Consider the following 25,392-nt stretch of genomic DNA (forward strand, 5'->3'; position numbering starts at 1 on the left):
GGGGGGGGGGGGAGAGGAAAAGGGGACAGGAAATGGGGGAGGGCAGAAGAAGAAAGCATCCAAAGTCTTACTTGTCAAACTTCACTTGAGGCTTCCCTGATTTAGAGTTACCATTTGGCAAAGAAGGCACTGGAAAAAGATTTGCAATATCTCCAGAAGACCCCTTTAAAAAATATATATATATATACAGATTACACTCTAACATTTAAGATCACTGTCCTAAAAGTACTACCCCTTGTAATCAGCACAAAATAGTGGTTCAGAAAAGAATAAATCAAACACTGCACCATTTAGCTTGGTCAAGCACTTTCCCAGATACAGTATTCAGCTGAAGCTGGAGATTCTGATTGTATTCGGACTCAAAAAGGACAACAATGTCAAACATAGCAGATAACCCACAAAGCCAAACACAACATTTTCCCTTAGTCGATGCACACGCACCAGATTATCTTAGTCGATGCACACGCACAGATTAACAAAAAGAGGAATTTTACTTGAGAAAGTGGATAATTTTTTCCCACTATAATCAACAATGAAAGTATAAGATCAAACATTCAAACCAAGAACTAACCAGAGTAACCATTTCTTACTACAAAACACCTGATAGAAAACTAGTACAAAAATCTATACTCATTTTTCACCTCTGAACCACTTTAAAAAATAAATTGACACTTAAATTTTCATGTAATATCAACTACTTTTTATTCTCCCTCCAAAGAAATAAAACTATAAACACAAAAAAGTCATCACTGTTTTGTTAAAAGTGATAAATAGCTCTAAAGTGCCATCATTAAGGACTTACCTTATTTGAAAACTTAAAGATACACCAACACATTCCACTGTACGCAATTACTGTCACCCTCCCCAAACTTACTTTGTGTTCTGTAGAGCTTCCAGAGCCTTTCCCATCTACTTTTCTGTGCTTGGGAACGGAAGAGTCTTTGTGGTTGTTCTTGATATTACTGGCACTTTTGGGAGGGTCCTGGCCACAGGTCTCTGCTTCCCGCTTTGACCTCTTGTGTGCAGGCTTGGCTGGCTTCTGGGAGGAGGAGGACGAGGAGGAGGACGACACGGGTGGCGGGGGAAGCATTTCCTTCTTTGAGGGTTCTGAAGAGGGCCTGGGTGTCCTGCAGCGAAACATCATACAAAACTAAGTTGAAGCAGAACACAAACCACACAGTGTGGTTGTTTCGTTATAAAAGACAAATAGCACTGGCGTGAACGATGGCAATATCACAGAGCATGACATCGTGTTGTAGAAAGGCTAAATTTCAGGGACTTTTTGATGTCTTTGAGAAACCTAGCCCTAGCCATTAGGAATAAATGAAGTCATATAATTTTTCACTAAGCCTGCAACGTCTGCCAGTGGTCCTGTCTTTCCCTCGCTGTCCCTACCTCTCCAACCTGTACCTTTGCCAGACACATAGGCAAGCCCAGCTGGCACCCGCCACATCTGACTCTCTCTCTCTCATTCCTGTTGGCTCCCATGTGGTGACACTATGCACTTATTTTTGCCCAAGTCATTTAGTGACTTGAACAATTTCTTGAATAAATCAGAGAGTAAATAATAGTTACTTTTTATATTCACACCTTACTGGTTCTACCACCTCTCACCTGCCATCCCTCTCCCCAGCAAGAGACACTGAGTGGCCCTACACATTCTCACTCATGTCTCAAAGAAGGAGCACTGAACCCAGGCTCCTGGAGTCCATATGCTGGCTCCACCACCCAGTAAGAATTTTGTTTGACTTTGGGCAAATCATTTTATTTCCTTGTGTCTCCGTTTCCAGTTCTGCAAAGTAGAAATAATAATGGTACTTTTCTTATTTCCCTTTAGAAAAAAATAATTCCAGATGTTTAGGAAATTTTCCACAGTTTGTGTCTCCGTTTCCAGTTCTGCAAAGTAGAAATAATAACGGTACTTTTCTTATTTCCCTTTAGAAAAAAATAATTCCAGATGTTTAGGAAATTTTCCACAGTGAAAATGCTTCTGATGGATCTAAATTTGCTGCCAAATGAATTCTTAATTCCTAAAAGGTCCTCATGGATGAAAGCAACACGAAACAAACACTATCAAAATGAGCCAGAATGAGTTTATTAATCCACTGATTCTACTGCAGAAGAAGAACTTTTTTGACGCGTCAGACTCAAAAAGACTTCACCACCTTTCTAGGCTGCTCCTCATCTCTCTATACTCACTTTGTTTTAGAAGATTCTCTGTGGGAAGATGAAGAGGACTGTGATTTGATTTCTTTCTCCAGTCTGATTTTCTTATGATCATATTCTCTTTCTGCTTCACCCTATTATTGTAGTATAACAAGCAAATCAAATTGTTACAAATATAACTGTATGGACAAAATAGATAAGACAATAAACAAAAAGCAAAAGTAATGTGACTTTTGGAGATGTCTATGCACATACAGCAACCTTGTTAGTACTTAAAGTGAGTCTGTGTGATGGGGCACAGGCAAGGGACAGTTTAGATTTTTAAAAATAATTTGTAAACATATTTCACTGGTTTTTTTGTTTTTAGCAGCTGGCCAGTACAGGGATCCCTTGACCTTGGTATTATCAGCACCATACTCTACCCACTGAGCTAACCAGCCAGCCCTGACAGGTTAGATCTGATGTGATTTGTAGTGACTGATTTTTGCATGAAGAAAGACTATTTCTCCTGCCCAGGAAAGGCAGGATGTCTAAAGTAACAACTCACAACAAGAATAAGACTTTAACACATCACTGTTTTTCTAAATATAAAAGAATAAAATGTATATATTCACATCAAGTAACAGACAGATGATCTGATGAGTAGATTCCCCCTCCCCCACTTCTTTCAAAAGAGCCATCCACTTTCACCCACTAATTTATTGTTTGTATAAAATTCTGAGTGGACTATTTAAAGCTTATTTTCCTTTAACAAAAAATAAGCATATTGTTGAAAAAAAGGCTACAAAATCCTCTGTATATCTTACAGAAAAGACTACAATAAAAATAGTTGCCCTGCGATTCTAACTTTTTTCCCCCTCCATTGGTTCAATTTTCTTTCTCCCACCTCCTCAATATTGTCTCTCTCTCTCTCTACATATATGTGTGCGCGCGCGTGTGTGTGTGTGTGTGTGTGTGTGTGTGTGTGTACATGTGTTTATATTTTTCAAAAAAATTGATAAAAAATACATATATGTGTGCGTGCGTGTGTGTGTGTGTGTGTGTGTGTACATGTGTTTATATTTTTCAAAAAAATTGATAAAAAATGAAGGGGTATAAATATGGTTTTAGTGGGAGTAAAGAAAGGAAGGGAATCTGTAATACAGGAACTTAGTACCTCAAAAGCATCCATTTATGCCAACTAAAGTACTAAATAAATATAATCAATCAGTAAATATAATATAATCCTAAGTACAGTAAGTCAAGGAATTCTTCATGGCAACAGTCTTTTCATGTTCCTGTGTCTCACTTGTCAACACGTACGCCATCTTCACAGGAAGTCTAACTCCCACTGCTCTGGGTTCAGGAAGGGGGAGCCCACACGCTCTCGAGCAAGTGGCAGTTAGTGGTGGGTGGGAGTCCTTCCATTAATTCTCATAAGCACTCAGAACAAAACTCTGTCAGTCACCAAGTTAGAAATCTGTGACACTACCTGTCAATGTAGGACAATCCCTAACACACCTGAAATCCTCTCTTAAGCTGTAAAAATCAAAAACAAACAAACCCTTCAAATAAAGGTGTGATTATGTGAGACCCCAGTTCACCACTGTCTTCTTCCTCCTCTGAATTTCTCCAAGAAAAACGAAAAGATTAAGATGTGCAGGCTCAAGGTCTGCCCAGACACCAGTAAGTAGCCTGGCCCCACTCAAAAGTATGGTAAATAGAAAAAAGTCATTCCTCCCTTCTCTCCCGGCCTCCTGCAAACAAGTGTGCCTGAACGTGCACTTCCATCCAACCCTTCATAGGCTCCTTTGGAAAAACGCTTACTAATTTATGTAGTGCCTTGTTTCAAAATGGATTCATTTAGGGTGGCTTACAAAGATACTTGTTTTTAACCTGGTGGTGTGTGCAGAAGAACATTAAGAAAAAATATGGGTGGAGGAGAGAAATTAAAGCCCAGGGAAGGCTGGTACCCTCTGGTAGCTACCAGTTCTCACCATCCCACACACTCCCACCGTGTGTCTAGCGAGCACTTCAACTTGAACATGGCTAGTCTGAAGTAAAAAGTGACTTCAAAAACAGTGCAAAAAAAAAAAAAAAAAAGAAATGTAATAATTTTCTATATTGATTAATGTTGAAGTGATAATATTTTAGATGTATTGGATTAAATACAATTATAATTACTTTCACTAGTTTTCTTTTACCATCTATCTCTTGATGTGGCAACTAGAAAATCTGAAATTATGTGTGTATGTGGCTGTCTACTGGACAGAGTCCTGTTTTACACACTTAACTAAACGTGATCTGCAAACTGGGTTCTAAATTCCCAGTCAGTCAATGCAAACAAGGAATTATAAATACACAGGTTAGATAAGTCATTCAGAAACCTAATCATTTATTGCAGAGGACTAGAGAAAATGTAACTTGAGGGACCTAACAAGGAGATGATATGTGAGGTATGTCAGCATGTCCTAAGCCTGCAGCTGAAATGCAACAGGAAATGCTACATGGCTGCTTCTGTGAGCACGGGCCAGAAGCAGAATCCTGGAGCACAATTTGGAAGTGAAAGGCACTGGCACATGCCAGGAGAAGCCTGCTGGGGCACTGTAATAAGGCTTTGCACAGCCTGCAAACCTTTGTTCAATGATTCATAGTGGTAACACTTGAGAGACAGTCAATGGTGGTGGAGAGAAAAAGAATCAATTGGAAACAATGGGGTTAAAATAGAACCCTACTGCAGGCAAGGTAACCCTTGTCAATCAGGCTCCAAACCGTGCCCAGTGTACCCTGTCGCCAAATGGCCTGGTGAATTTTCTTGAGTTTTAGATTAAAGGCTGCATAGCTGGCCCAGCAAGGATTGCAGGAGGTGGGAGATTTATCTTTCGGAAAGGTCAAAATTTGCTAAAATATCCTGCTGGAAATTAACTTTCATGTGTGGTAGTTAGTAAAATATACTTTTTAAAATGGAAGATATTTCCAGACAGTCAATGACACAGAGGTCCCCATGGCAAAACTAAGCATAAACCATCCACAAGGTTACTTCTTAAAACAAACATCAAAGTCCAAAGGTAGAATGAGTTAGTCTTTGTATATTTTAACATTGCGGAGGACGTGCTAGTTATAACTATAAACCAAAGTGGCAGACCTTATAGACCACACATGGAAATAAGATTCACAGTGAGTCAAACCTCACAAACTGGTTAGAACACTGGCTTGTGCCAATTGGTGACTTGAGAACAAACAAGAAATCACCAAACACTAACTTCAACGCTACCGTTTAACACCGGTGTTGGCACTTACTGGAATAATATTTTATATTGATATCTAGTAGTAGATAACATTCTACAAGATAGAAGAAAGGAAGCCATAAACTAAATAAAGAAAAAATCCCCTTCTTTTGATTCTGCTTAACTGTTGAGATCAAGCCAGCAGGCTTGAGATTAGTATTTTTTGTACACTATGCACTTGGAACTTTGTCATCTTCTGTCTGGAACAGAGGCTTCCCCAGAGTAGGCACTCGGTATTTGTCAGCTGGCACAGAAATTAAGCTTAGCAGCTGAGGGACACAGCTGAGGCCCCTGGAAGCAGGACTGCACTACAACTATAAGTGGACAGATTTAGGAAAGAGTCAAAGTGGAAGCCATGCAACACTGGGTGACACAAAACACAGGCTTGAATTCCAAGAACAGGATCTGCCGAAAAACAGGAGGCATGACGTTTAGATTTTGGGGGGTCAAAAAACCATTTGGAAATCAGATGATCGTGATACACTTGCTCTTCAGGAGGAAAAAGAGGTTCCTTTGCCTTGTGGTTTATGCCCAGATCACTGCCATTTCAGAGAATCTGGTCAGAGGTCTGGGTTTCAGAAATTCTTTTTCCATAAGGATAAGTTTGTCTTGGTGGTACCTGCACCTACCACAAAAGGAGGCTGCTAGCTGCCAATCTGCTCCTGACTGACTTGTTTGCTTTTCTTAACCTGTTGGGTCAGGCAGCCTGAATTATCTGCCAAATGCTGCTCCACCTACAGAGTAGAGCAGAAGGGCAAGAAGGAAGACCATAAAAGGAAGAGATGGGACTATGTGAGGCCAGGTGGTTTTCTGTAAGAGAATGCCTTCAGGCAGCCTGGTACCTGCCCCAGCATCCGGCTCACCATGTAAGTACTTGTAGGTGGCAGGGGAAAATGAAGGTGGCTTTTTCCAGAACTGCCACTTATTGTGGGTGATAGAGTTTCTAATAGGTGGAAAGATACAGTCTACCAGGAAGCAGCTTGGCTATGATGGGGGAGACAGGAGCCTCTGAAAGGGAAAGCAAAGTGGAGAGGTGTGTGCGGATATTGAAGTGGCCGTGGTGGGGACAACAGGAACTGATCCAGGGATGATCTTGAACTCTGACCCTGTGCCTCACTCAAGAATTCCCCCAACAGACACTTGCACATGGAAACGTGTGAAAAAGAGGAAAGATCACTGGATGGGGAGAAGGCAGCACACCTGAGCTCTGGACCCACTTTTACTATGCAGCCCAATGATGTTAGCACCTTTCTGGATCTCACCTATGAAAAGCAGCAGCTTTACAAGTGACTGCTAGGGTTCTTTCAGCACTTAAACCCTAAGATGCTATCATCTTCTCCCAAATGAGCTTGGTAGCACATGGAGCATAAAACTGGAGGAGCAACCTTTTGGGAAATTCAGGTACTTTCCTGTGATTTGTCTCTGAAGGAGGTTCAGTAAGAAAGAGACACAGGGGACACTAAGTCCTCATTTGCACCAAGAACAGTGGCAGGGGCTTATGTTTACTGGGATAAGTACTACAGAAAAAGAAAAATTAATCCACTTTTTTTCTCTTTGGTGAGTGCTGTGGATAGACTGAATTGTGTCCCCAAAGTTCATATATTAGAAGCTTAATGCCCACTGTAACTGCTGAGGGTAGGAAATCCTATTATGGTAACTGAAAGGTGGGGCCTTCAAGAGGTGATTAGACTGTAGGACCATGAACTACTGAATGGATTAATAATGGAGGTCAGGGGCGTGGTTCTGAGGGCTTTAAAAGAAGAGCACATGAGAGGTTAAAAACCTCTGCTCTGCCATTTTCTGCCCTGTGAGACCCCAGGGTCACTGTCACCACCAGATGTGTTCAAGCACATGAGAGGTTAAAAATCTCTGCTCTGCCATTTTCTGCCCTGTGAGACCCCAGGGTCACTGTCACCACCAGATGTGTTCCCTGGACTTTGGGCTTCCCAGACTCTGAAACTGTAAGCAATACATTCTGCTTTCTTATAAATTACCCAGTTCTAGGTATTTTGTTATAAGCAACAGAAATGGACTAATACAGTGATGGAATACACACAGGCATTAGAATGACTTAAAACAGCCTTAGCTACCAGGTGCATGTGGTTGTGGTGCTCTTCTCAGGGTAACTAAAAGGCATGAAGAAGTTACATGTAAGTGGCTTTAGTAAATTATAAGGGAGAGTTTTCAAACCTTGATTTTGAAAGATAATAACTAGGGATGTCGATCTGGAGAAATAACCCAAGAAAAAACAGTCAGTTCTTGGATGGAAGAGAGAGACTAAACCAACCATCCCAAGCAATAAAAACGCATGTTTTCCTACCACATACCGTAACTTCCCTTCCTCACTCCTCAAAACACACATAAATGACAGTGCTGAAATTTGTTTCCCCAAAACTGTAAAGTTTCTCAGTCAGTAAAGCAAATGTTTAGAAAAAAAGAAAAGACTTGTCCAGTTATCTGTCTAAATGACTATTAAGACAGACTATCCATTTAGGCAAAAGACAACCTAGAAGATGTTTGAATTGAGTGAGATGTTATCTACAGAAGTGCCTGGAACAATGTGGGCCTCATACGTGGAGCTCTGGGCATGTTGGCTACATTTTTAGAACGCTCCCAACTGCACTGGCCTAACTGTAGATTATATTGTGATTCTCAACTTCCATTTTTCTTCCAAATCTGGAAAACATAAGCTTGGTTTAAGAATTATATGAAAGAAAATATAAGTTAGTACTTTAAATTCTAAACTGTAATCAGATAGCTGAAATGTGGTAGTTTACGTAAGGAGCACTGTGTGAGTCATGCCTATTTACCCTCACAATTTTCTCCACTTTTCTTCATGAATCGTTCCTTACCCACTCCTTTAAAGCAGTGAAAAAATATAGGTGCCTTTCTGTGGGCGCCACATCTGAGAGTTTCATCACAGAAAAGGATCTGAGATGAGTATGTGCAGTACTTCCCACCTGGAATCTAGCAGAAAGTAAAAAAAAAAAAAAAACCTAAGAGACACAAGATTCTGTGATTGTGAAATAAGCATGCAGTTGACTGGTTTTTGTATTTATTTATCTGAAAGCTTCTAAGTAATGTTTTTCTAACTAATGACATATTTCAGGCAAGGAAATCTGGGTTGCATAGATCTATAAAGTCTGAACACAGCACACCTGAGGAATTTTTCAGTCCAAAGAACTAGCTTTGCACCATCTCAGGCCCTGTTGTAACGCTCTGCTCCAGTGGTTCCCAGCCATGCTAGGTACTGGGATGACCTAAGGAATTTTTAAAATGCCAATGGGGTGTGGGGAAGGACCCTGCCATCAGTATTAAAGGCTCCCCAGATGACTAATGTGTAGCCAGGGTGTGGAACCAACGGGTTAGAGCCTGATCCTGTCAGTACCACAGAGAGGCAGACTGTTCCCTGGGCAAGATCTCTCAGCTACTTGCCAGAGCTTTGAAGAAATCACACACTCGATTGAGATGAGGGGATCATTATTTCTCCATGCTCTAAACAGGAAGATAAACGAACTACCTTAGCAGACTGTTCCCTGGGCAAGATCTCTCAGCTACTTGCCGGAGCTTTGAAGAAATCACACACTCAATTGAGATGAGGGGATCATTATTTCTCCATGCTCTAAACAGGAAGATAAACGAACTACCTTAGAGGAGGGCTCTGCCAAAACGTGGGAATACCTCTCAGAGGGCACAGTTCCTATAGTCAAGAGGGAGAGCTAGAAGTTTCCCTTTCTAAAGCTGCGAGCAACACTTGTAGATTTGCCCTGGGGTAGGGACCTGGGCTGCAAACTCTCTAGGGGATCCTCCAATTTCTAACATTTCCACCTGGTAAGTAGGCCTTTGAAAACCAAATACTTCTCCCCACTCCAACTAATGCAGGTTAGCACTGGAGAATATCCGAGACCATGGCAGCTAGGAGGTACAGGTGATAGAAGATTTCCCAGGACAAGGGGGTAAATGAGGGTATTCTTGAAGTTTTCTCAGGTACGTTAGATGCAAGCCCCTTTTCCTAACCAGGTCCATCACAATTTCCTCCATAAAGTTCTGTACCTTTAACAAAGACACACCCATCCCATTTAAAAAGTTTTTGAAAGTTTTCTGACACTTAAAATATGCCCTGTTCTAGCTGAAACACTAATTAGCACTAATTAGAACTTGATCCCATCCCACTCAACCTTCCAGCAGCAGAAGTGGTGGCAGTACATACCCTCATGTCTAATGTAACAAGGTTCTGGAGAAAACAGTGGCCCTTCACTATTTGATAAAGTCGTGTTATATTTTTAACCTAGTGGATTAATCAGCCGAATCTCTGACATGACAGCAGGCTTCATGCTGTTTTTATTTTTCCTTTGTTATTCTCAGCTCAGCTTCCATAGCTGAGTAAGAAGTTGTTCATGTACTTATAAGAGTGTTCAAATTTTTATTCCCATTCAGCAAAAGAAGTTGGACCATCTTGTGCCTTTGTGCCAATCTTGGGCTTGGGAATGCCACTGGGGTAAAAGTCACTCATCTTTCATTGTCATTAAGATTCAAATTTTTATTCCCATTCAGCAAAAGAAGTTGGACCATCTTGTGCCTTTGTTCCAATCTTGGGCTTGGGAATGCCACTGGGGTAAAAGTCACTCATCTTTCATTGTCATTAAGAAGCAAAAAAATAGATCAAGAGCTCAATGATTAGGAATAAAAGAAGGAAGGAGACTGCCCAAAATAGTGGTATGTCCAAGTAACAGAGGGTCTTAAATAATGCAGGGATTTTTTTTTTTTTACCATGTCCATTCCTTAAATGAAACTTCCAAAAACTGTTAATGACAGATGTTCAGTACTTCGCAATGTACCATACTAGCCTGTATTACTTGACAAACTATCCTAACCATATGTTTAATAGCTCTAATGATGTGTTAAATGGTCATGAGTTAAAACATGAATATTCACATTTACAAGATCATACTACAAGAGTAAAATGTGTATAGAGCAATTCCTTTAGTAATTCAGAACACTAATTAACTTTCAATCAATTCATGTAAGATCGTAATTTCTACAGCAAAACCTAATGGGCCAGGTGGTAAATACCACTGTTATCAGAATAGAAATGTACCCTCAAACACTACATTATGCTACAAGAAGCTATCCTTTTCATGACTGCCTCACCTTTTTTCTTCCTAGCAAGACTGATGAAGGCACCTGACATTTGTTAATACCTGTCTGTAGAAAGGGAAGCCTCAAAGTCCAGACAAAGAGTGGCAGAAGGAGCAAAGCCTACATCTAATGAAAGCAATTCCTTTAGTAATTCAGAACACTAATTAACTTTCAATCAATTCATGTAAGATCGTAATTTCTGCAGCAAAACCTAATGGGCCAGGTGGTAAATACCACCGTTATCAGAATAGAAATGTACCCTCAAACACTACATTATGCTACAAGAAGCTATCCTTTTCATGACTGCCTCACCTTTTTTCTTCCTAGCAAGACTGATGAAGGCACCTGACATTTGTTAATACCTGTCTGTAGAAAGGGAAGCCTCAAAGTCCAGACAAAGAGTGGCAGAAGGAGCAAAGCCTACATCTAATGAAAGCAAAGGTTTCCAGCCTCTTCTAACACAGCTCAGAATTGGGCTTCAATCAAGGGCCAATCGAAGGCACCCCTAGGCCAACAGCAAGGGCGTTCCCCAGGGAAGTGGGAGGTCAGTCTCCTTTCGCTCACCTTTCTCTTTTTGGCCGACTTGCTGGAGTTGTCTGAGCTTCTCTTCTCAGAATCAAGCTTCTTCCCGGTGGGTGGCTGCTTATCCTCTGGCTTCTTCTGGCGGCTGCCCTTGCCAGGGGGCTGGGGTACCCGACAAAGGAGGTCTAGGGTGATCTTCACCATCAAGCTTTGGGGGGGAGGAGTATCCCTGAGCGGCGAGAGCAACTTGGAGTCTCTCAAAGGCAGTGGGAGTTTGTTTTTGCGGCTGTCCTCCTGGACAACCACGGCTTGTCGGCAGCCACTAGTCCTGATGCTGCTGCCGCCACTGCCACTGCGGGCTGGGCCCTGGCTCTGGGTCAGGGGGACAAGAGCAAAGTGCTCAGGGCTCCTGTCCTCCACATTGTCCTTCGCGGGGTTTGGGCCCGAGAGCGCCTTGGGGGGCTCCGGGGGGTTGCTCTTGTGCTGCTTCTTCTCACTGGGGGTGGGCGCGGGCGCGGCTGGCTTGGGCTCTCTGCTTCCTCCAGCTCGGGGCCTTCCTTTCGTCTTCACCTTGGGCTTGTCTTTGGAAGCCTGGGCTTTGGAGCTGTAGGGAAGCAGCCCTGGCTCGCTGTCCACCTGCAAGCTGGCCCGCGAATCTGCCTGGGCAGAGGCCTTGACAGGTTTTTTGGGTTGTTTGGCTCCAACGGTTTGCCTCTGTGGGGGCTCCTGTTGTGCAGGAGACTTCTGACAGCTTCTCTTCCCAAGGTGGGAGCCTTCAGAAGAACCACGGGGGGCTTTGCTGGAGTTTCTGGGGGGAGGATCTTTGGGTTCAGAATGCTCCTGACTCGAGGTGGTGCTGCTGTCGCTGGCGCCCTTGCTATCTGGGCGCCGGCGTGGGGCCTCTGCACTCCCAAGGCCCTCAGGTGGCACGGCTGGCTGGCTGACTTTGGTCAGCCAGTTGTCCAGCTGCCATTTGTTGGTCGTTGGAGGCTCGGGCTAAAAATAAGGAAATAGAGAAAAGCATTAGCTGGCCAACGATGATAAATTATTCTTTTGTGTTAGTTACCCAATTATACAGGATTGTCCCAGGAAGAGAGAATCATTCCAAACCTAAGAATTCAGGTTCTATTTACCCTCTTCAAATTAGAAGTCAAATAATAATTAACTCTTCAAACAACATTCAATTTTTTGTGTGATTTGGGAGTTTTGTTAGATACTAATAGGTCATGGAGGACTGCTGAGAAACCTTTGTAACAAGTGTTTTAATGGTAATTACAGTATAATTTAAACAGAACTGACATTTTGCTTTGTAAACTAGTGTAATAGATAACAAAAGGGGGAAATGAATCACATTAGCTAAGTATTAGTCCCACGTGGATTCTTTAAAAGTCAAATGTTAAGTTTCTCATTACAGGCAGCCTGGTCTGAAATAGCACCTGTGTTTCGAAAGGGAAGCTCCAGACCACACAGATAAGAGCAATGAGATTACACTGATCACCTGTACAACTGATTTGGCAAATAAATAGAAGTTCCTGACTTCTACTGTTATCTTAACTGTCTTTGTGTTTTTGTTTTTTTAAAGGGCAGCACATCACTGGCTTGTTACATGTTTTCCTGATGTGATCCATTCTGACAAGTGGTTTGTATGAACGACTCACACACACAATGCACCAGAAAGTAAATTGAAAGATATTCCACATGGGACTTAACTGATTAGATATGGACAAGGACACCACTCCAGTAGGTGAAGAATTTAAGGAGGAAGACTGCTGGTAGTTTTTCCCAAGTGGAATATACCAAATAATTCAACTCTATAAAAACATGCAACCCTAATAATGCAGAATATGTGAATATGACATATAGGCTTGACCAGGAAGGGTTAGGTAATAAAATGATCAGGTAGTTTGGGCTTAGTATAATTCTAACAGAATAGAACTAAGAGGAACTTGAAGAAACCAGGTAGGACCATACTTTGGACAGGAAGATGGCGGCATAATTCCTTTTTTCCTGCTTCCCACGCACTGTTGTTTATGATAACACACTAGGGTACTTTAAAAGTTCATGGAAAGAGTTTTATTATCTTTTAATTCTATTTTTCAAAGAACTTTTTGAAGCACCCTAGTATCTCCTTTACAGTTTCCTCCAGTTATATCAACTCTATACCCATGCTCTCATTTGAATTTCAGGGAAGGGAAGGAAGAAGGAAACCACTATGAGGAGCCAGGCATTTTGTCATATGTAATCTACATCTGTATTCAATATTCTAACAGGACAGAATGATTGTTAAGGGTAGAGAGAAGATTAGCACACAATACCCACTTGTCAAACATGATTTCCTGCAAAAGACTTAAGGGTGTGGCAACACTAGTGCCAATTGATCGGACAAGGCAGTAAGATACATCGCTTGCCAACTGAGTCAGGAACTGAACTGGGCACACCCTTCCCCAGGAAAGGTACGGATACATCTCACCCTCCTGCTGCATTTACAACTGCACCCCAATCACTGTTGTGCTCATGTCTGTGTGCGTGAAACAAAAAGGGAAGTCATTCCTGGTATAAATAACATCTGCTCCCCCCACCCCAAAACAGGGCAAGTATTGAGATACATTTAGTAGTCCCTGAAGGAATGTCCTGGTTACAGAAATAAAACATTTACTTCTTCTGTGGTCCTAAAAAGGTCCAGAAGGGAGGCCTATGGCCCAATTTCAGGGTAAAACTGAGTTGGTGTGCCCAGACAAGGAGAAGGGTAGTCAGGGCAGTCCCTCTTGTGTATCCAATATAAAGTTGTAAAACAAATAAGGTAGGATATTATTTGGGTGTTGAGAAAAATAAAAAGAAGTCTTTACGTTTGCATAAAAGACTGATTAAAAATAGACTTAAAAATGAATTTTAAGTGCCAAATAGGATCGAGGTTTGAACATTCACTTCTCCCTCTGCCTTTCTCATCTCCTTCTGTCCTCTTAGGGCTGGTGCAACCCAAATACTGCAAATTGAAAGTGGGAAAAAAGTATATGATTATTTTTTACTGGTTTTTTTTTTTCCTTTTTGTCTTTTTCCGTGTCCGGCAATGGATCGCAACCCTCAGTGTCACCCCCGCACTGGACTGGGACCGGCAACGGGATCGCAACCCTCGGTGTTGCTCCCGAGCCTCCCTCAGCCAGTGAGCGGGAACCGGTCTGCATGTGGGATCCGAACCCTCGGCGGGAGTGCCGCCACGCTTCCCAAGCGGCGCACTATAGCAGTGCGCCACCGGGCCGGCCATTTTTTACTGTTTTAATGTGGCTTTCTCTCTCCTAAGCTCTTCAATTGGCAAAAGCCAAGTGTTATGTTAGAATGAATTATGGTTTTTAGTAAGTTTTGAGCTGCGCACAACATACACCTACTTTTTTTTTTTTTTTAAAGCAAAACTTCATAGTTGCAGGAGATATGAGTGCAACCCTTTTTTTTTAAAAAAAAGAGAAAACGCACTAAAGACAGAAGAAATAAAAAGAAGGGTGAGAAGGTTAAAACTAGTATCTATGGCTGACTATGGAATTCCTGTTACTCTCAACTAACAGATTTACAATAAATGTAGGTATAGCAGATAGGAAAAAAATATGTGCAGTAGGAAAAAAACAAGTTTCAGAGTTGAATGGCTAAGGGTTTGAATTTTAGTGCTGCAGCTTCTTTATAGGCAAATAGAAAGCTACCAATCTCGTAGGATTGGGGAGGGGCCAGTTAACATCGATTTATGAAAAAACTCCAAGAGCCCAGTAAGTAATCAACACAAGAGAGTTTACCACCAAAGGACTGGACAATGAATAGATTAGAAAACTCAGCAGATTCTTGTTTTCTGAACTTTACTTAAGCAGCAAAAAGGCAAATGTGTCCCACATATTTCGAAAAGCTGAGATTTACATTTTGATTCACATTATAAAGCAGACTCTGAAATGGATCCATAGTGGCTGGTTCCCAAGTTCAGCACAAGCCCACTGGCAGGGATATAACGTTCCAGATCTCAGAAGATCACTGGGATTACTTCATCAAATGAAATAAATTAAAATGGTGCCATAAAATACAAATCTCTTAGTATTAAAAATAGAAGTTGGTGAGAAAGTTAAAACTATTATATACAGCCAATTATGGAATTCATGTTACTTTCAACTAACATAGGACATTTATAATAACGCAGGTATTAATTTTAAAAAGAAAGAAAAGTAGTTTAATACCTCAGGGAAAATTGAAGTTTTAAAAATTTAAAGATAAACTTTGCCTGGGAAGATTAGCTATAGTTCATAATATACAATGGTCCACAAGCCTGGCTTTGCAGCTCAATATTTTTAGTAAAGTAATTTTTAAAAATACGTCAGGATGTAGTATTTATTTTATATCCACAAAATCTCAATCTATTCCAGTAACACTTCTGGAATAATAAGATATAATTGTGTCTCATTACTACGAACATCAGACTAAGATTTTTTTCTAGTTTCAATTATTCAGCCAAATCTCTACCATTTCCATTTTATTTGAATTTTATTATTTAATTGCATTATCTTTCTTTTATCAACAATCCAACAAGCATGCAAATTTTTCTTATTGCATAAGGTGAAATCTAAAGCAAAGATCTTATAAACATTATCAATGAACATCACACAATTTGTCTGCATAGCATATTCAGCATTCTTTTCCCTAAGGCATAGAAAATTGTTTCGATAGCAATTAGTATCATATAAGGAAATGAGAAGCCCCAGAAACACAGTAGTTTCTAAAATCTGAAAGGCACTTCAAGTGCAGTTAGTGCTGATCCATGTTAATTCACTCCAAAAAAATACACAGCTCTTATTCCGTGCCAGACATAGATTCACATCTGACAAAAAATGATACCCAGTTATTTTCTCAGCCTCTCTTGCCCTCAGACAAGGCCCTTAAGTCTCACTGCATGATCTTCAAATCTATTCAGTTAATACTCTAGTGCCTTTCTTTCTAAATAGCAAAGACAAATACAGAAAAGTTTAATGCTTTCTTAATTAGAAAATTTCATTTTCTGACATTCCCATCTTAAATACACAGAATAATTTTCTCTATACAGGATAGTCTCGTTCACCAAAAATAAAATAAGAATGCCTTTCTTTTTCACTACTATCCTTCCCCGGCATAATTTTTACATTGCTACTCAAGTTTTGAGAGTATTTAGCAACCTGTTAGTTGTTATGAACAATTTCTTATGCTCAACAGTCCAGTAAATAGCATAAATCCTCTAGATAAATTTAGTGCTTGAGATTTTTGGTCTTATCGGTTTGGTCATCTTTACAATAGCTCCTGAGGGTAAGAGACAAGCAAACAGTAATCCTTGTTTTACATGGGGCAGAAGAGAGCAAGAAACAGAACCCTGGCAAAATCACTTTGCCATCAATTTAATGCATGGCTTTTAGTGATTCAAAAATAGAACTCCTGATGACTTATTTCTAGTTCATGTTCCTGCCCTTTGCTAAATCAGGCGATCTCCTTTTGCTTCCCTTAATTCATGCATTCCTGAAATTTCGAAAAGAATTCTCATTAATATTAAAACAGCAGCCTTCTGAAAACAAGTTTTCTTTTTCAAAAAAACAGGGAAAGAAAATGGTGTGCAAACATCCCTAATGAGTTGCTCTTCCAAACAACACTAGCAACAGAGAAGAACCTATCATTCTGAACAGGGGAGAGAAGACATCTCCCCCAAATCTCCACTGCCAAATATTTGGCAAGAAATATGCAAACAGAACCAGATGGCTCTACACAGCATAGGGGCAGGAAAGCACTGCCCATGGGACAGAACTACTCGGTTTTATGGTCAGTCCTGGCCCACAGCACAGCCTCTAGCCCCCAAAAGACAGAATGCTGCCATCTTAAACAGCCTTTTCGAGGGGGACACGGTACCTCAGGAGCCGGGGCATCTAGGGGCTCATTCTCTTCGCTGTCACTTGAACTGCTCTCACTCTCCGAGTCTGAGGAGCTGTCTGAGTCACTGGTGCTCTCTGACTCTGCACTACTGGAACGTGCTGATGTCACTGGTTCTGGAAGCGACTGTGGAGCACTGCAAAGCAACCAAAAGATAAAATTAGAAGACACCACACAAGGTAGATTTCATCTCTCTTTATCCTCTGCACATTTTTCTGCCACTTGAAAGGAAGGGCTTCAGTATTACCTAATACTACTGAACTATCATATCATCCAGTTGAGAAAGAGGCCCACAGTGGTATTTAAGAGAAGCCTGTGGAATTTGACTCCTGAAGAACATTTCAAGCTATACCAAATTTAAGTAAGATGCTGGGTCCTTTATATGAAGAGTTGGTAAACCATGGCCTGGGCTGGTTGCTTGTTTTTCTAAATAAAGTTTAATGAGAACAAACCTACTCTTTTATATATTATTTGCTTTTATACAACAAACAGCAGAGTTGAAGAATTGCAACAGAGATGTATGTAGCCCACAGAACCTAAAACATTTACTATCTGGCCCTTTTAGTTTGCTGACTCCTGCTATATGCAACTGAAAAAAACTAATTTATAAAAGAAAAGCCAATAAGTTTAAAATCTCCCTGTGTTCTCTATAAGAGAACTAACTGCATGGTACTAAAGACTGCTGAATGTAAACGGTGTTTCTTGGGAAGGTGAGCTCAAAGGCAATCCATTCATGCTTCTCGGGCAAAACTATAAAATGTGCTATTCTTTATGAGTGGCTTAGGGACCACCCCCAAATATTACTCCAAGTTTTCAGAATACAGCAGCAACTCTAGGTCAGTGAGAAATCACACTGATCCCACAGCTAGATACACAAATAATTTCAAAGCATATAGTATCTTAAAACCTTGCCCTAGATAGTATTAGCTAAAGCAATCATTAATCTTTAATCTACCAAAAATATTTTCAAAATTAATTTTCATTAAACACATTATCATATTAGATTATTAAATAATGATAAAATCACTAGTTGAAGTAATTTTAACACAGCACACTATACCACCACATAATTGCTTCATATAAAATGCTGTCTCAAATTTATAATCCTTTTCACACAGGCAGCTGAAGAACTTAGACCACAACATCAGAATGGGATACACTTTCAATGATACTCCTACCTCTATTTTATCCCCACCTTGGTTTTTTTCTTTTTCTTTTCCTCCACTTATAAGTTAGGCTACTTGGTCATATTTTATGATCCTCATAACCCACCAGAAATTACTGAGCAAAATGGGACATACACAAGCAAACCCTTATGAATCTGTAAAACTTCACATAATTACATGAGCTTCTGCCACATTAACTATAATATCATCTGTATGATAATCAATTGTTTATTGCTGATCTTGCCTCTGAACAGATGCAAACATCTCAAGGGATTAAAATAATTTAACTCTATGTCCACAAAAGGCAGGTATTTGGCATATTAAATCATTAAATTTAGAGGAAAATATTATAAAAATAGTTCAAACAGTTTCCATTTCCAAATATCAAAGCACCACATTTTCTAAAATATGGCTGGCTTGTTTTAGAAATTAAAAACAGTACAGTTTTCCATCACACTCAAATGTACTGCAGGTCATTTTAAAAAGCAGTTGAAACAATTTGAAAATTCACATAACTAAGAAAGCAGGCACAGTGGAAAACAAGTTCTACAAATAATTCAGCTTTGTAATTTTTGAAAACATGGCAAATCTGTCACCTTCATAAAAACATTAGGCTCTTCAGTCTAACTTTTCAAATACTGGTTACACAGTACTGATGATAAGCCATATTTTAAGCTTTATCTTTTTTGGTGGCTGGCCAGTACAGGGATCCGAACCCTTGACCTTTGTGTTAACAACACTGCACTCTAACCAGCTGAGCTAACCAGCCAGCCCCTCAGCTTATTTGTAAACTCTCAAAAAATTTTAAAATCCAAACTGATGATGCAGCTGTGTGAGGGGACTCCCTCACTTTATTATAGAGTTAACAACCTCCCTACGGCTTAATTTAAGTTTCCAAAATATTAAACAGGTACTTTCCTTTAACTGTGATCCTTCATTTCCTTCCCCATGAAGAAACTATGAAAGTACTAAATTTTCCCACTTGGTACAAAAACATAAACATTCTGTACAGATGTGGAGAAACCCACACGGTACCTTGGAGGTGCAGATGAGGAAGGAGGCTTCTCTGGGGTCTAGGCATTCACAGTAAGGAGAAGAAAGACCAGGAAAAGAACAAAAAACAGGTTAGGATAAGCAGCTCAGATATATTAGATGGGTTTTAAGGATTCCTGGTACTATGGGGTGTATCAAACTTACTTGTTCACTGTCACTGTCTTCACTGTCACTGAGCTGAAGATCGTCTTCGAGCATGCTGGAATGGGCAGGGACAGACAATGCAGAAGTTGAAATAGTTTCTAATAATTCTTTAGCATATAAACAGAAAATATGTCTCATGACACAAAAGAGGGGCAGGATAGATATTTCCTTTATTCATCAAATGCTTTATTTTCCTGGAAATGTACATTTTACAATTATAACACAGAAACCAGTTCAGTTCAAGCCCCCTATCCTCTCAAAACTCAAGCTTTCACATGTTCTGAACATTCAAGCAGAAATACCCCAGGGACAGGGATTTGTTGCCAGCCCTGAGACTAAAGTCCCCAAACCCTAGTCAGTGAGGACAGGGTTCACGCAAACAAATAAACCAAAAAAGAAAAGAAAGGGAGAAAGAAGAAAAGAAAAAAATGTACACAATACAAATTATTTTCTTCCATAGTCTCTAACTGAAGTAGAAAATGATTAACCACTAAATGAGTTAATACTGAATGAATGAATACTTGTAAAGTACTTAGAACAGTGCCAGGCACATAAAAAGTGCTATATAAGAATAAATACCTAGTAAGATATATGAAGCTTCCAAAGCAACTGTCACCACAACAGTGCAGGCAGTTATCTCACATTTTTGTCCAAAGGACACTGTGAAGACTGAGCTCTGTTTTTTACATGCAAAAAATTACTTCTTTTTCTGCTTGAACACTAATCAATGGGAAGGGTAGTAAATACAAACGCTACTGTCGTCTAGTGAGTATGTCTAAACTTACTGCTATTGTTCTGGTGGGAGAAAAGTTCACTTCCTCAGACTTATCTCTAGGCATTCTGGCTTACAACTAACCTAAACATTAAAAGCAAACATTTTCTAATCTGTACATATTTTCTCAAATTTTAACAGCTCCCCCCACCCTTAATCTTCTTCCATGGAGATACTCAAATACCAAAGGAGAATCAGTAATTGTTCCTTCCTGCTATGACCTTGACTATTTGGGGGAATGTTATAAGTAAAACTGGGGGGGCTGGAGGGGGCGGCAGTGCAGGCGCACACGGGCATGGGAAATCGTGCTATCTGATGTTCCAAAAAGCAAATTATATTAGAAGTTAAAAATCCTTCAGTATTTCTATAAGTACTTCTTCAATAATCTAACCAACAATTTCTATTGCCAAACCACTACCTACCACTGAAGTAAGCAGGCATGGTTATTTTGGGAAACATGGTAAAATCACTGTATTTTCTAATAAAAATAAATGACAAAACTTGGCTCTTTCATAAATGACTGCCTACATGCAACGTGGTAATTCTGCTAAGGAACTACTTTCACCAATAAATGTATTAAAAATATCTTGTGGGCCGGCCCGGTGGCGCACTCGGTAGAGTGTGGCGCTTGGGAGTGTGGCGGCGCTCCCGCCGAGGGTTCAGATCCCATATAGAGACCGGTCCGCTCACTGGTTGAGCGCGGTGCGGGCGCGACACCGAGGATTGCGATCCCATTGCCGGTACGGGCACGACACCAAGGGTTGAGATCCCATTACTGGTCACGAAAAAAGACAAAAAGAAAAAATATATATATATCTTGTGATAAGTTTCTAAATAAAATTACAACTGTTAGCTATTTGTAAATGTAGGTCTTGCTCAATATTTATCTAATAGAAGCTAAATGCATATTTTAGCAAGGCTAGAAAATATAGCCTACAGTCATAGGACTTGGAAGTTAGCAATCATAATGTTGTACCAAAAAAAGTCACTCAACAGGTTAACTGCTAAATTGTGACTAGGCTGGGGAACACATAAGCAAAAAATAAAAGATATATTTGGAACAAATGTAAGGTATAATACAACCAGAAAAAAAAATCTGATGAAGTGTACTCAATATTAACCACCAGCAATGAAACTACAGTAAATGTACCTCTATGTTTCTTAGTCACTGGGTTTGTTTTATATAAACTGATTTGCCTTAATTTCCTGTAACATCAATGATCCTGTAATACAATCATACTTCTTATTTCAAGCAGAAGATTGAAAATCCCATAACTTTTTTCACGTAGCTACTAAACACCTAACTTCCATAAATATACTCTCCTAAAGTCAGAAAGTTAGAGAAAGTTCTGACTTTTAGATCCACTTACTCTTCAGGGTAACAGGTACCATGAAAATGCTTTCCCAGGATATGAAAACTTCCCCTTCAGAGAATTATGCAGACAGAAACAAAATAAGCCAGCAGATACAAAATCTATTTGGACCTAAAGAATGGGGACAGTGACCTCTGAAAGAAGATTGCAAAAGATACCTCTGAAGAAACACTCAAAAAGAAATGATAAGCAAATAAGATCAAACAAAACCCATCACTTATTCCAAGGATGTTCTTGGCATTTACACACTAAGTATTTCGCCATCACAATTTGTGAGTATAATTTATTTGATAAAGAATAAACATATCTCACATGAGAATCAGCAGACATATGTTTATTGTCAGTGTCTGCCAACCCAGCAAACAGCAACCACAGAATCTTCCAGAAACAAGGGTTTATTCTATCACCAGAGGGGTGACTCAACAAACCAGCACGCTATTAGTGACAGGGGTGGGGAGGAAAAGAAAAAAAAAATTTTTTTTATTTAATCAAAAACTTCAGAAAAAAAGTACTACATCTACAGTTAAAAAGCTACTTGAAAATCATGACTAAATCTTGCTAATACAGAAAATTGATCATGAATGTCATCATGACCTTTTAAAATAGAATCCATATAGTTGAGGAAAATGTAGTTTGATGACAGGTGAAGGATTTTTAAAGGAATCGGTATCCTGCTTGTCCCACAAACAATTATATTTGAGGCTAAACACATACCATATGTGAAGAACTAGTCCCTGGATATGAAGAATGAGGAGGTGAATTACAGCACACCTGGGTGAGCATCTTTGCACCCACTAAAAGAGAATCAAAATCTCTTGGACCCAGTCTCATTCATACCAGTAAAACGTAGGTCAAGAGAACAGAAGGCCCAAGCCATGTGCCGCCTCCTTCTCAATCAGAAACTTCAGAGGCAGGGTCAAGTCATTTTCATCTTCATATCCTCTATGTCTAGAACTTGACAGATATCCTAAAAAGCTGACTGAATGAACAGCATCCACTTTGCTGAATAAGTAACAGTATCACACAGCTGTGCCCCTATGTGATCAGAACTTTATGGGCATTGCCTATCCTCCCAACCCTGTGTGAGGGCTAGGACTAACCCCCATATCCTAAACATGAGGAAGACAGCCACTTAATATGCCCAAGATCATGAAGCTGGCACATGCCAAGACAGGATGCAAAATCCATTCCATCTAATACAAGATTCCTTTGCTCTGGCCAACATATGATACAAAGGTTAGAAAACCCAACTGATGAAATTAAATCTAAGCTCCACATGCCACAAAGAGAAAGCCCTTGATTTAAAATAAAATAAACTATCCTGCTGGAGGTAAAATGAATATACTATTTTTCTCTTATGAAAATAAATTTAAACTGTATATGCTTTTTAAACTAGTCAAATAACTAATTTCAATTCCAAACTCCAAGGCAAGGCAGTTGTTTCAAAGCATATGGCACCGTATGGCCTTTTCTGGCACTGTTCAAAAGCAGCCAAGTTGCTCAGGTAAAGCAACTCTTTGAACCACCATGTAGGTTTAACCACATTTTACATTATTGGTTACGTAAACTTTTTACCTAAAGATTACAAACAATTCTCAAAATGCTTTGTACAAATGCATTCTTCAGGCAGCTGTTCTAGCCGAGCTCAAGGCGCCATGTACAGGTTCTGGCAGGCACGCTCCAGTGAGTCAGTCCAATTGTTACCATGTGAAGACTCATAAAGACAAGCCTTTCTTTCTTTTCCATTTCTTAGTGCTGGGCTTGCCCGAAGCTTTCACCACCAATATTCTGTAACACCTCAAGGCAGAACCCAAAAGTTATTTAAATAAACTTATTTCTTGGCTTAACAGTTCTTATGATCATTTTATGTGTGACAGAGCAAAGGTAGGCAAGCTCACCGTAGTTATTTGCAATAAGTAAGTCACAACCATGGTATTAGGTGTGCTTAAAATGGTAAGAAAGTCATACTTTTCAGAAACCACTAATGAGCATGTGAGAATATAAAACTTTCAGAATCTCACAAACTTATACTTGATTTGTGACAGAATGGGCATGGCAGGAGATACAGGTTGGGCTCCAAGGCAGATCCAGAAATCCCTAAATTCTAAATTCCAAAGACTTTGATTCCTTCTTTGATACATGGCAGAAATAAGGACTGCAAATGTCTTGTAAGAGACAATGGGAGGTTGCAAATTATGAAGGGCTCCACATAAAATAAATGCAAAAGTGAAAAAGCAGATTTTAAGTAGTTGTGACACAACATTTAACAGGAACTCTGCAAATAATGCTGGCAGAGAGGGCAGAATTCAAACTCAAGGAGAGACTGTCTACAGGAGACTACAGGCTAACAAGATGGAGGGGAGACTGACTTTTGATTTACTATAGTGAGAGAGCTTAATGTTCATAAAGTAAAAACTATTGCCAGAGTTATATAAGATTATTTAAACTCCATGGATGAAATGAAGATTGAGGCAAAATGAGGAAATGAGAAAAATCACAAGATTATGAATGAAGAAAAATCTAGTTAAATCAATAATACTAAATCAGTAAGTATAACAAATAAGATACTACAAGTGTGACACTTTCAACTAGAAACAAAATCTAGAAAATTACTTAAAATCATGCCTATTAAATACTGCTTACGAGTATTCAATGAAGGTTATGTGTAATATTTTTCCTTCCACATTTATTCTGAGCACTTACTATGTGCCAGGCATTCCTCTACATCCTATGGATACAGCTCTAAGCAGAAAAAAAAATCCCTGCTGTTGTGGGGCTTATGGTCTAGAGGCGGGAAATAAACTAAAATACACACTTCCTCAATGGGCAATGAGCTGATGGAGAGGGAAAAGGATCAAAGAGAAAGGATGGCTGCGGGCTGCCCTTCTGCATAAGAGAGTTAGGGAAGATGCACTGACAAGGGGACACCCAAAGAGGAACCTAAAAGGAGGAAGGGAGCGCAGTAAAAGTGTTGTGGAGAGAGTGACATGGAAGACAGCACAGAGGCACACGTGGCCAGAATGAAAAGTGAACTTGCATATAGGGAGGGAGAGTGGTAGGGGGTAGGCTCTGGACGTCCGGTCTTGGAGGCTGGGCAGGGGTGGGGTGGAGGAGATATGAATATTCCTGTGGAAGTAGGCCACGTCTTGTCGGAATAACACCCTAGCATCCCAGAGAGGATGAAATGTACAAATTGACCCTAAGCAAACGGATTCTTAGCAAATTAGAATATACTTCATTCAATCTTTCATTCCATATTTAAATTAATCCAGTGTCACTTATTGTAGTAAATTAGCATTTATGGTTAAAACTGAGGCTTAAATGAACCCTTAAGGATCCCCTAAAACCAGGTTTTGTGTATGCAAGTTAACTCCTTCAAAGTAGTCACTTCCAAAAAGAACTACTCCCTGAAGTTTTCAAGTGCCCTCAGAGACTCTTCATTCAGGCTGCAGATCAAATGTCACCTCCTTCGAGAGACCTTTCCTGACCTCTCTCCCTGAAGTGTGACTACCACCCAAAAAAAACTCCACCTCCAAGCCTGTCAATATCACATCAACTTGTTCTGCATTATATGCTACCTGCATTTAGTTACAAAATGTGGAAGATGTTTCCCTAAGTACCTAAAGCAGCACTAAGCACACATCATGTGTTCAATAATTATACACCGAATAGAGGCAATTACTAGAAATATCTCCAAGTCACCTGGAGCCAATCCCAGAGAATATTTATATAATTTGTATCAAAAGCATGTTAAAGAATGATGAGGGCCGAGCCCGTGGCGCACTCGGGAGAGTGCGGCGCTGGGAGTGTAGCAGGGCTCCCGCCGCGGGTTTGTATCCTATATAGGGATGACCGGTGCGCTCACAGTGCTCACT

At 40.1% G+C, this 25,392-nt stretch overlaps 1 protein-coding gene across 1 annotated transcript in view; it reads right to left on the minus strand.

The window, feature by feature from the left end:
- Positions 1 to 25,392, minus strand: part of AFF1 (AF4/FMR2 family, member 1) — an 88,066-nt gene that overhangs the window by 11,993 nt on the left and 50,681 nt on the right. The window contains exons 7-13 of the mRNA XM_008585166.1: positions 19,373 to 19,427; positions 19,211 to 19,248; positions 16,989 to 17,145; positions 11,136 to 12,089; positions 2,200 to 2,300; positions 875 to 1,127; positions 72 to 163 (exon numbers count right to left, since the gene is read on the minus strand). Coding sequence (XP_008583388.1) covers positions 72 to 163; positions 875 to 1,127; positions 2,200 to 2,300; positions 11,136 to 12,089; positions 16,989 to 17,145; positions 19,211 to 19,248; positions 19,373 to 19,427 — 1,650 coding nt within the window. The remainder of the gene's footprint in view (positions 1 to 71; positions 164 to 874; positions 1,128 to 2,199; positions 2,301 to 11,135; positions 12,090 to 16,988; positions 17,146 to 19,210; positions 19,249 to 19,372; positions 19,428 to 25,392) is intronic.

The sequence above is a fragment of the Galeopterus variegatus genome, unplaced genomic scaffold (genome assembly GCF_000696425.1).
Source record: "Galeopterus variegatus unplaced genomic scaffold, G_variegatus-3.0.2 Scaffold3474, whole genome shotgun sequence".
Classification (NCBI taxonomy): Eukaryota; Metazoa; Chordata; class Mammalia; order Dermoptera; family Cynocephalidae; genus Galeopterus; species Galeopterus variegatus.